This window comes from Corapipo altera, unplaced genomic scaffold (assembly GCF_003945725.1).
Source record: "Corapipo altera isolate COAL_440 unplaced genomic scaffold, ASM394572v1 0, whole genome shotgun sequence".
Classification (NCBI taxonomy): domain Eukaryota; kingdom Metazoa; phylum Chordata; class Aves; order Passeriformes; family Pipridae; genus Corapipo; species Corapipo altera.
The window spans coordinates 80,173,431-80,186,425 of record NW_020884872.1 but is presented as its reverse complement, the minus strand read 5'-3'; the positions used below and the strand labels follow the sequence as shown (position 1 = coordinate 80,186,425).

The 12,995-nt window shown below is 38.5% G+C and overlaps 1 protein-coding gene across 9 annotated transcripts in view; it reads right to left on the bottom strand.

Moving 5' to 3' along the window:
- FAM76B (family with sequence similarity 76 member B) overlaps nucleotides 1-12,995 on the bottom strand; it is a 61,803-nt gene that overhangs the window by 33,128 nt on the left and 15,680 nt on the right. For 8 of the 9 annotated variants that reach the window (XR_003527456.1, XR_003527469.1, XM_027641573.1 and 5 more), the window contains one exon: nucleotides 6,984-7,121. The exons of the other annotated variant lie outside the window; for it this stretch is intronic. Coding sequence is in view for 6 of the 8 variants with exons in the window: in XM_027641573.1 (XP_027497374.1) it covers nucleotides 6,984-7,121 (138 nt within the window). In the remaining 2 variants the exon portion in view is untranslated. The remainder of the gene's footprint in view (nucleotides 1-6,983; nucleotides 7,122-12,995) is intronic. 9 annotated transcript variants of the gene reach the window in all.

Below are 12,995 nucleotides of genomic sequence, written 5' to 3'. Positions count from 1 at the left end.
TACAGACTAACAGACAAGGAAGCATAAGGCTGACAAAAGGAAAAGTAAACTTGAAATTAAATGATGACTACTTCTGCTTCAGATAATACATGATCTTAGTGACATAATGAAGCATGAATTAAAATAAAAAATAAAATTATTTTAATAGTCAAGACCTATCCACATCCTTGTCCTCAGCCCATAATCGTGGAAGGACATCTATGAAAAACAGGCAGAGGCCACACGGATAGAAAGAGTGTAGGGACAGGTAAAGGTGATTTTTAGGAGATGAGGACAAATGACATGTCAAAGCTGATGCCACTGGCAAACCATAAAGGACTGTTGTTGTAAAAAGATGAGAGGTATGGATGAAGCAGAAGTACAATACTGGAAGAAATAGAAGCTTCAAGTGATACAGAGTGAAACAGTAAAGACCTACATGCCAGACTTCTGATTTGACCCGCTATAAGCATGGTTTGACATAAATATGCTGTCATCACAGCAGTGAATGAGAGAAATCTGTCTCCATCCTATTCCACAGTTCATCACCTTAACATAATCATCTCTACGTGGTTTGTGAACATCTATGAATAGGCATTTTGCTTCATTTCCATACACACATAGACTTTTTAATTCTGTTGTATGCATTGTTCAAAACTGATTCTTTACCCTACCAGCCTAGCCTGAAATGCTATTATCACAACAGTTTTTGAAGGGTTTTTCCAGATAAAAGATAGACACAGACTTCTAGAAACACTTTAAGGACTATAGTTCCACGAAACCTGAAGTCTTAAGATAACAAAGTGATAAGGCACTGATCAGAATATTCTTCTGCACTTTCTGATAGGGAGAAAGAACTTAGCTCTAAAATAGCTTTTAATGCCAATGTACTTTTCCAAGAAAACAAACATTGTTTTCCACACAAAGTTCAGGGTGTGCAGGTTTGTAGTGGAAGTCAACTTTTTGTTAGCATGCAAACAAAGAACTCGGTAAATATCAGCATCTAATCATGCTATTTTACAGTAACAAAATTCCTGCTATTATGGCTCCCCTGACAGAGATGTATTATGAGAAGGAAATAAATTGGAGACAAATTATCATCTCCAAAAAACATAATAAAAAGAGACAGGACTGCTTTTGTTCAAATGAATTTTCTGCTTTGGGATGCATGAGTTATTAATCATCATTGCACAGGGAAGTGACTTCTTCCATTCCAAGAAATGAAGACTAAACTTAAAACAAGGTGGGTCAAGATTTTATCCTAAGCACAGGAATCAAACAGGAAGGTGTCTCCTCTGCCTTAGCATAGTCTTTTTGTATTTAAGTAGGTATAAATGAGATCAGAATATGATAACCTTTCAGATATCTACAGGGAAAACACTCAAACAGCAAAACACCATTTCTAGACAGTTTCAGTAAATGCATTGCGCTGGTAATTTAATGACTAATTGCAAAATCTATTATCTTGGAGATGAAAAGATTTTTGAAGATTTAAGATCAGATTTCAAGTTCAAGAAAAGCAGGAAACAAAAAAGGAATGATAAACTAAACGCTGGAAAACATATGCATGACTCAAAGTCCTACAATAGAAACTGCTGTAAATTCCATACACATTAATATGATTAAAAACAATTACACAATATGCTTTGTATCGAACATGAATTAGAAAATTTCAGAGAACTATTGAAAATGAAAAGGACAAAGAAGCATGAGTCTTGCTTTGTCAAAACTAATCAGCAAATGACTAGGAGGGCAGAACAGTAATGCTTACCAGGGAAGACACAACACCTGGACAAAGCTTAGGAGGTCACCATCTTCAAAAGCCAACCATTAAAACTGCCAGGTGTACGAAGCATCTGAGGTACTGAAATGTCTAAGGCAACTTATTCAGCAGCGTACAGCTAAAGAAAGAGGGGCACAACAACCCAGAAAAATGTGAAGAGTAAAATCTTATGTTAGATATGAAGGAGCTTCTAAATATTGTTACAAGGACCTGGCTGTCTGAGCCTCACTATGGCTACATAGACAAGACAATAACTCTCACTGGATAAAATTAGCCTCTGTAGGAAAGGCCAGCTTTGAAGACTCAAGCGGGACATAAAGAATGCAAAAACCTTATGATGACTCCTCTCAATGGACCCTTTCTAGAAGGAGAAATAGAATATTTGGGGCAAGAAAAATAGGGCTGAGTTAATTAAGAGTTGTTTTTCACATAAGCTTCTGGGCTGGAGTCTGACATTGGACACGATGATCCTTGTGGGTCCCTTCCAACTCAGGAGATTCTGTGATTCTAGATTTCATGCCCATTTTGGTAAGTTTTGGATTATTTTCCCTATCTTTTGTCTCAGTCTCTGAAATGAAAACAATCTTCAGTTTTCGAAACCATACTTCAGAGCTTCAAGTGCACAGAAGGCATAAAAACATTCAAATCCTTGGCTAACCAGGGAAAAAGAGAGTACTGAGAGCAGTCAGTGAAATGCTGGAAACTATGAGCCATTAGCTCATAGGCGTAGACAGACATAATGTAAACTGACAGCACAAACTCAAAACATTAATTGCCAAGCAAAATGAACTCTGCATACTTGTACGTACAAGAAAATGCTAAGTAACTGCTTTGCAAAGAATGGTAAAATATGGTGTAATGGAGAAAAGCAAATGATAAACACTTTAAAGGAAAGAAAACCTATGAGACGAATCTTTTGGTGCCTCCATTTTCTTCTGATCTTGTTGACCTGCTTCTAGCCATGTACCCATTTTATATACACAGCTTATGTACACAGCTTATCCCCTGTAATATATCACTGCATTAACTTAATGCAAGTGCTTTGGAATGAGAAAATCAAGGTTGACAGCAGATCAGTTGTGTAGTACTGATAAGCAAGTGAAGGTTGCATACCAGCTAATTCAAGATCACAGGGATCTGGCACAAAGAAAGTACATCTGATTTTGAATCAGGACATGAAGCAGATTCCACAACCACTCTTACTTACATCACTACCAGTGGGAGACAAATTTCAGACCGGACCAACATTTACACATACACAGATAATAAAAATAAGAAAGATCTTCTGCACATGCAAATCTTACCTCTATGTAATAGACTCCAGGGCATGACATCAGTCATCCTTGCAGTAAACTCTAATCATTCAGGGCTATAATTAGACAATAAGGCGAAGGTGGGCCAACTGTGCTTTTTAAGAAAATCAAACCCAATCTTTCAACCATTCAGGTCAACGGGAGCCAGGGTGGGAGGCAGTGGGAAGGGAAGAAATGAGACTGCAGGGTAAAGGTGCACTGAGAAATCCATGTGCAGAAAAAGAGAATAGGGGACCCTCAATACCCCTCACTCCTATGTAGTCACTGACACGTGCTGGAAAGCATAAGATTCTTTCTGCTTCTTATCTTCTTTCTACCCCAGCCCCTTTGTAACCATCTGATGCCTCCCCCAGCCACAATCCCACCTCCATAGGACTGTACACCTACTATTTTGCTCCCAGAGGCTCCTTGGAAACACCTCCTCCCACATGCACCATGAGCAAGGAGGGGACAGGCATCCTGCTCTTACTCTCCACAATAAACAGGAGAAAACCAGAAGGAAAAGAAGAACATAAAAAAAAGTGCAAGCACCTCTAGTCTAAACAGACAAAGGGACCATGGGAAGAATCTGTAGAAGGGAAACTAAAAGGAGAGGCAAAGTCCAGAGAAGGTTGACAGAAGAACCAGAAGAGCAATCCATCTCTCCTAAAACTGATGCAGTATCAAGCTCAAATCTTCCTTGTATTACTTTAGATTGAATACAGGGAAATTCAGTATGTGTCTAATAACCAGCATTCAGCAGATAGTTCAGCCATGTTTTAAAAGCCTCTATAATTTCCTATCTTTATCGGATTTCCTACCTCTAATGTCAGATATTCACTGAGACCTACTCCTTCTCCTTGCTATGTTTCTCTGTCCATGTATCTATCATGTATAAGAACCTGCATTTTACTAAAATATCTGTATTTACTGTATTTTTTCCCAATATCATCTGTTCTCTTTAACTTATCCTTGTCCTTCATTATGTGAAAGCAGAAACAAAATTAGTGTCCACAGACAAACTGAGGTGCAATTCATGGATACAAACTGAGAGAAGTAGAAACCCCCTCTGCTGTCATGCATGACATTCATTCCTCCCTTAATTAATGCCTCTTATTCCCTTGGTATTGCTTTGTCCATTGATAATTTCTCAAAACAGCTCATTATTTTAGCTAACTGATTATATTCTTTCTTTATAAAAGGCATTTATTATTCGCCATTTTAAGAATTATTTCTACAGCCTCAGTTTAGAGACAAGATGTTTTGCTTTTGTTCTTTGTGAAAGGCCTGTATTTTAATCGTCACAGCATAATTACAGTATTTTACATAAATATCAACACAAAATCTGGATATTAACTACAATATTCTCCATTTAGCTAGTTAAGTGCTTCTGTGTTCCCCATTACTTTTGTGTTTGACCATCTCATGTTGCTTAATGTGTTTTCATAGGGCCCAGATATTTGCCTGGATAGAGAACTGAAGAAAGGATGGAAAGTTTGGGGCACGGCTTCATCAAAAGAATAAACAGATCCAGATCTGCTCTACTGATGGGGAGGTTGGGTTTGTCTGCCCACATGCCCAGCCCAGCACGCTCTCAGGCTTCTTGTGCAGGCACCAGCTCTGACACAGCAGTGCAGTCAGCCAGGCTCATCAGCCAGAATTACAGCTGGTTTTCTCTGGGCATCAGGGCTCTGTACTTCTGCCTAATAAAACCTTTGGTTGCATAAAACACGGATTGGGTTTTAAGCAAACTGACATACTGAAAGGTGTCCCTCCCTTCCCATGGCAGGTGACTGGAATTAGGTGATCTTTAAGGTCCTCTTCCAACCCAAGCCATTCTCTGACTCTGTGAAAACAGCTTCTAAAATGAGGTCTTGTGAAGTGGTTGTAATTTGACAAGGAGTAATTTTTTTCCCATAGAATTTAATTCAACCTGTAAGATATGGCATGCAATAACATTCCTCCTCTACAACTGTGCAGGGTGCTCTCCTGAGGAAGCCTGCCAACTCATTTTAAATATTGGCAACAAGCTGGACCTTTCTCACAATGCCAGGACGCAGAGCAAACAGGAAGCACAAGCAGCAATAGACTTCCTCTTTGTCATGAACAGGTACTATAAATCCTTAATCAAGTTACTAAGCCTCTTTGCACTCTTTGACATAACCAGTTGTGGACTTTGCTAATTATTCTATTGCCAGAAGTGGGAAAGAGGAGCAGGATTACACAGCAGTGATTTCATGATGTTCTCTCAGGACACCCCAGGACAGCAGTTCTGATTATGTAGCTGGCATGTCGGCCTTCTGCAATCTCATCACTACAGGAACGGTAGTGGAAGAGTTTATGCAGCTGCATAGACTGTCAGGAATAGATCAACTATTACAAAATGGCATAGGTTGAAAGAATAGGGAAATTATAAAAAAGTAATTTAGAGTGAAAGAAAATTCTTTTAAAAAGCTTCATGCTATCAAACTATGAGGGAGAAAAGATCCTAAATACTTATGATGGTCTGCAGCCTGATATTTTTCACTGCTCTGGGATTTCCAGATAGTTGTGATTAAGGAAAGAGTACCTTGGTTATCAGTACCTGGTTCCTCTTCTGGGATCCTGTCTTGGCTAGAAGTAAGACAACCTTCCAAGACGTGTACTCCCTTCCCAAATACAATGTATTTTTGTTCTAAGACTAATATCATCTCCATTTCATCCCTATTTCAGGATAAAACTGCCCATTTCTAAGTGTTGTTTGGAATCCCGGGAAGCCATCTGCTCAGGAGACATAGGCTTCCCGAAGTACCCCAACCTGGCATTTAACTTCATCTCAGACTCATAGACAAGATCACAATAGACAACCAATTTTGGTTCCAGCTGGTGATGGGAGGGAAGGCATAAGTACACCTTTGAATACTCTGTGATTTTGATAAGTATTAACCTAGCAATAGCATGAAGGGTCATGAAGGGTTTTATTAAAAATACAGGGGAAGTAAAAGAGTTATCAAATTGTGTTGGTTTAGAGTGTTCCTGTGATGTTATTTCAGCTCTAACAATAATAAATATGTTATTTTTTTCATACTAGCATGTTTTCATTTACTTGGTAAAACTGATGACAAAAAATGTATCAAAATGTCACTGTATCATATGAGAAAGTAGGTACTTACAACAATGGTTTGGTTAAATTATCTCCTCTGGCCTCCTTGGAGGTAAATTGGGATTACTGGGCTCTAATCTTGTGAAAAAGAGCCTTTGCAGAATACCATATGGGTAAAAACATAATGAGCTTTACTAAAGTTCAGCAGAAGGTGTATGTTTGTATGCAGTGACTAAGCATATGTAAGTAGGAGGCAATTACAGATGGCTGGAAATATGCTACTACTGCAAAACACATATGATGTTTTCTATCCCAGAACAGAGAGCAGAAATGCTCTAAAGTACCAAACCTGGTTACTAGCTAATACAGTGATGCTGAATTTGTGTTATTTGGGGCCACAACATCACACACAGCACCTGCAGATCAGCAACGAAAGGTTGCTCACTTCTGTCTCTTAAATTGAAAACAAGTTAATGCAATCACGGAGAATATGCAGAGATAAGAGGAACGTACCAAGTGGAAAACAATATCCAGATACATCCAGTAAAAGCTGCATTAAAAACAAAAGTATGAGTAAACTGTGACACAGTCATGCTTAGGGCATACAGGAAACAAAATCTCTTAACTACATGAGCCAGAGAGGTTAGCCTGCCTTCTCTCCTCCATTAGGGGTTGTCTTATCTATTTCTTTGCTATACTACTGTTCTGAGATTGTTGTGGGCTGCTGCTGACTGTAAAATATTAATTTGAAGTGTATTAATTCTCTTAGATATACTTTACATGTGTATTTGTGACTTTACCTAAGCAGTCACTGGTACACTGAGACACCAGCCTTCACAAGACTTACCAATTTGCATCTTAACTGGGCAGGTGTCCTGGAAAGGCTTATCAAGGAATGGTTTTGGAGGTGTTGAGTGGGAACTGTCATTAATGTGAGGTTTGTTGGAGAGGTCAGGGAAATAAACAAGTCACAGTCACTTCCCGCCTACGAGAAGGAACAGAGACCTGGCATTGGATGACAGGTTTGTATTTGGAAAAGAGATGTTTACAAAATAAACCCAAACCAACAACTTCAAAACCAAACCACAAACCACTCCCTATTCCACCCATTTAGATTTCAAACCAAAGAATGATCCTACTGATGTTTACCAACTGACCTGAGGTGGGTTAACTGGAAAGAGACACCCTGATTTTAAGAGAAAACAAGTCTATAAAAGGATAGAATGTATGACTAGGATCCACGCTACTGATCCCATCAGCTTCGCACTAGGTGAGAGAAAAGACAGGTAACCAGGCATTTTATATAGATATAAAAATATATTTATATTATGAATAATAATAATACTATACAATAAATCATATTGTATATTATAGTACATTATACATAATTATGTTTTATATAAATTATATGTATAATTTATATAAATTAGAGCTACTCATTACTTTCTTCTTTCTTTATTTTTTTCCCTTCTAATGTCTGTTCAGCAACCTTATTGCAGGGTCAGCAGGGCATAGAATTCTGCCTTTAAGCCTTGAAATTGCATCAACGAGTGCAATTGCATTTTGAAAGACTGGAAAAAAAGAAAAGAAGCAAGGATTTCCTGCTTGAATACAGGAGGTAATACACATTAGTACACCCTGGCCAGAATTTGCATGTGCAGCAAAGCTCTAAGAAATAAGTCAAACTGAGGCCTCTTTTGCTAAGAGCATTCATACTTCCTCTGTTAGGAAGTTAAGACCCATATACAATGATGCAAAATAGGCTCATCGAGAGGACAAAAATGAGTATTCATTTTTTTACTCTAAATTGTCCACTCATGACTTGACAGGAAACCTTGACTGACTATCCTTGTAGGCAGTGTGAATAGCCCTAAGAATGTGCTAGAGATGTTTAGTCTATTCTGGTGGAACTGGTCACTGAAAACATCTCAACTTGATCTTAAACAAGGTAACAAAGGCATAACTTGAACGAGTTCTACTCTCGCCCTCAGGAGTCTACCATGTGCATTGCCTCTTCCTTCTCCAATGAGCCTCATGTATTTGCTTCCTCAAAGTTTCCATCTTCAGACTGACTATCAGTAAAGGTTGCTGTTAGGTTGACAGTATGCCTTTTAACACCCTTTCAAAGGGACTGAGAGAGAAAATCCTCACCAGGATAAGTACCCAGCAATTCTAACTCCCTCTACCATGCTTAAGAAAACAGAGCTCTTATTGAAGCAGTATTTCAAATTGTCTGGATTTTGCAGTACTGTCAATCATTAAGACCTATACTCCACTGTGAAGTAAAATGTGGTGGCTTGATGAGCACAACCCCTGCTGGCCTCTTGGAGAACGACTGTAGCTGGACGTGCGCTGGACCTCAGCCATTCCAGTGGGTGGAATGAATTGGAGAGTAGAGTCACTCCAGGAAGGGCCAGAAGAGCTTTTTCACTAGCTCCAGCACTCAAAACTGGGCATTTTTACTATTGGTAAAAAATAGCACTAGAACAACAGGTGGAAGTGTATTTACATTAAGAAGCTGATGGTCCCTTTTTTTCATTATTTTTTCAGATGCACAATGACTAACCAATTGACGCCTGTAAGAACAAATCTTACCACAAAGAGGAAAAGTCAATGCTAATTAGCAACAAAGTAGTTTAATTGAATAAAAATGCTGGACAATCTCTGAATACACTTCTCCTTGAGGGCAGAGTCACAGCCTTTAAATTCTAAGCCAATGAGTGTATTAACAAAGAAAGAACCATCATGGAAGTTGTGATAAAATTGACTGATTTTTGCCAGAAAATACAACTAAGATTACAAAGTTAGTAAGATTTAAGAAACAGAAATTAGGCTACAGAAAGCTTCCAATGGGGTTAAAAAGAAAACTCATCTGTCAAGAGGTTGTTTTCCATAAACTAATAAAAAAAATTCTTTCATGTTCTACCAAGTAGCAGAGATATTTTTAGACTACGTAAATTACTAGTTTTATAAGCTCCAATGCTATTTTGGTAAATAATATATCAATATCTGTGTTCCTAATTATAGTCCAAGAATGAAAAGCATGGTTTTTTGCTGTTTTGTAAAACATACTAATTTTTTGATAAAGCATGTTTATCAGCCTGATAGCAATCTTGACAGTAGAACCAAGTTTATGAGTGCACTCTGAATCACTACAAAATTCCTACTTTTTGCTTTTCAAAAGTTTCTCAATTACTCATCTTTTTTTTTTCCCCACTATCACCTAGTTTACTCAACCTAAAACATTAACTATGACAGCATTGTGAATGGATTAAGATGACATCTGACTCTTGTATGCCTCAGGAACAATGTTCTGTGAGTTGTTGCAAGGATACTTTTCAGACAAAAAAATACATCTGTCCACATGACAGCAACAAAATATAGGGGAAATTATATTCCTTATTCAACAGCAGGACTCTATTGTCCTGACACAAGGAAAGATGTGAAAACCACATTGTACTTTGAGTTTGGTTTTTTAACCGAATTCATAAACTAAAAATACATATTATATAAATATTGTACATAAATACTTAATAAATCCCAACAGTTTCAAAATACTGCTTTTCTGACTCTTGACTTAACAGTTTTGATACACATCCAAAATCTCTTTTAAGAAAACAGAAGTTGTTTTAAAAGTACAGCGCTTGGGCCTTTACTGAAAATGGGATACATACTGAATGTGATATAAAACTGTACTTCAACCATAGCCATTTAACAAAAGGGAAGACATATCTATGGATAAAGGGAAAACACAACACTACAAATGTTCTTGATGTCCTACACACTTCAGACCAAACTTAGTTAGAATGCTGTCACTAAACATAAAACAAAATAATGCAAAAAGGCTTTAAAGATTTGGCCAGCAAGATAAGTACTCTTGGGAACTTTGCTATTTTCAAACAGACTTGTTTCTGATTGTGCATAGTATAAAAATTATATCATGCTGGCAACAGATTAATAGGAAAGAAATAGATGGGAAGTTACTTCTGCTTACTCCCTGCTCTGCTTACTTGAAATTTGCTACCAAAACCACCTTTTAGAAATGCTTCTTCATGCAAAATTATTTATTTTACAAGCTCACTAAACTATCTTGGTGCTTATGTAACAATCATTCACACAGTCTGAAGTGTTTCCCTAAAGCAGCACGCTGCCTAACAGGCAAATTGCTATTATAAAAAATGTTGGTTTTTTTTTAGTTCCATTCAAATGAACCCCCTCAAGTGAGGGAAAAACTGAACACATCAAAACATTTCTTATCTAATTTTTCGTAACAAAATACTGCATTTTAATAGATGAAGGAAAAAAAAAATATTGCCTTGTTTAGGTTTTAGAGTTACAGGACACCTGAGGTTAGAAGTGGCTTCTGTAGGTCATCTGGTGCAATCCCTATTGCTCATGCAGGGCCACCTGGAGCCAGTTGCCCAGAACTATATCCTTTGAGTTTTTGACTGTCTCCAAGGATGGAGTCTCTGCTACCAACCTGGGCAACCTGTGCCAGTGCACAGTCATCCTTAGAGTAGAAAAAGTGTTTCTTGGTGATCAGAGGAAACCTCCTGTGTTTCAGTTTGTGCCTATCGCCCCTGGTTCTGGCAGTGAACACCACTGAAAAGAGCCTAGATCTGTCCTCTATGCACCTCCTTTCACGTATTTATATTGGTGAGATCCCTCCAAGTGTTCTCTTCTCCCAGCTAAATACTCCCAGCTCTCTCAGACTTCCCACACAGGAGAGATGTTCTAGTCCCTTCATGATCCTTGTGCCACTCCATTGGACTCCATCCAGTATGTCCACGACTCTCTTGTACTAAGGAGCTGACTGGCCTATAGTTCCCTGTGTCTTTCTCTTTAAGATTTCTTATAGAATATATAAATACAATACACAACATGACTACAGAGTATACAAATGAAAACACTTTTCCCTTTTACTGCAATTACATCTTTTTGAATCCAAGACTTGTTAAAAACAGCCTGGACTTTTTAAATGTTGATGAGAACTCTCTCTTTCACTATAAAGTCACAAGATTTCAAATACATCTACTAACAGAATCAGACAGGGAAAAATCTGTATTAGAAGTATATCAGACTCAAAGAAAGCAGAACACTAAGTCTTAAGCCTTATTGTTCCAAGTCAAAAGTATAATCTTCTCACCTTTGTATTGTTATCTATACTATGAAGAAATCGGTTACATTTAATAATTGTTTCTAAGGTATAGGTGAAAAGTCAGCCAACTAATGCTACAGATTCACTACACATCTATGGTGACCTAATAAAACTTTAACTTATTCATAGCAACTCTCTTCAAAGGGAAAAGATAGTCAGTCTCCACACTGTCTGGGGAGTCCCGGAGTCTGCTTTGAATTCTACCATTGCGTTTCGTGTGGCAACATTTAAGCTGCATTGTTTCATGGATCAGCCTCCTGACTTGTAAAATGGAGATTTTTCTTTCTTAAGCTAAAGCAATCAGAGAAAACACAATACAGTTCCATTTTTTTCTATATTTAACTATATTAAATGCGCTTAATACCACTGGGGGGATTGGAAGTAGATGAGCTTTAAGTTCCCTTCCAACCCAGACCATCCTATGATTCTATGATCCTTTGTCAAATTTTCCACAATAAATTTCCCATTTTCTAAAATACATTACAAAGTACTATATTTCAGTATTTAGGACACTGTCATTTTAGCATCAGTGTTGCATTTGAACAGGAACAGTTATCCACTGTGGGTGCTGGCTGGTGCGCAGAAAGCACACACAACCATATACTGTGGGGTTTAAGCAGCATCTAGTGGCTAGCCTTATGTAGGCAACCATCCTATTTAGTTCTATTTTCTCTTACTGTATTTAGCATTCAGGAAGGGAAAAGGTGCATTCCATCCGTTTCGGTAAACATGATCCAAAGAATCTTTACATGTCACTGCCTTTAAGGCAAAATAATAAGAAAAAAAGCACTGTAGACTACTAATCACACCCTAAAAACTGGACCATATTTATCATTGGAGAAAGACTGAACTATCTTCAACCAAAGAACGCAGAAATTAAGTTTCAAATTCACCTTGCACAGCAATTTGTTTTTTATGCAAAATAGCAACATGCCATTCAAGTAATAGGAGGTACTGAGTGCTCACTCCACTCTTGCAGATGTCATAAGACAGTTGGAGGCTGTCTTGAGCACAGTGATCATGAAATTTACCTCAGTGATGGAGAAGGTCATAGAGCAGATCATTCTGTGTCCTATCAGATGGCACAGGCCGGACAACCAGGGGACCAGGCCCAGCCAGCATGGGTTTATGAAAGGCAGGTTCTACTTGACCAACCTGATCTCCTTCTATGACAACGTGACCCACTTAGTAGATGAGGGAAAAGCTGTGGATGTTGTCTACCTGGACTTTAGTAAAGTCTTTGACACTGTTTTCCACAGCATTCACCTGGAAAAACTAGCTGTTCATGGTGTGGACAGGTGCCCTCTTTGCTGGGTAAAGTCCAGAGAGTGGTGGTGAACCGAGTCATATCCAGTTGGCAGCTGTTCACGAGGGCTGTTCCCCAGGGCTCAGTATTGGGGCCAGTTCTGTTTAATATCTTTATCCATGACCTAGGAGAGGGGATCGAGTGCACCTTCAGTCAATTTGCAGATGACACTAAGTTGGGTGGGAGTGTTTATCTGTTGGAGAGCAGGAAGGCTGGATTGATGGGCTGAGGCCAATTGTATGAGGTGCGACAAGGTGAAGTACCAGATCCTGCACTTGGGTCACAGCAGAAAAGGACCTAGGGGTGCTGGTCAACAGCAGCTGAACATGAGCCAGCAGTGTGCCCAGGTAGCTAAGAAGGCCAATGGCATTCTGGTCTGTATCAGCAATAGTGTG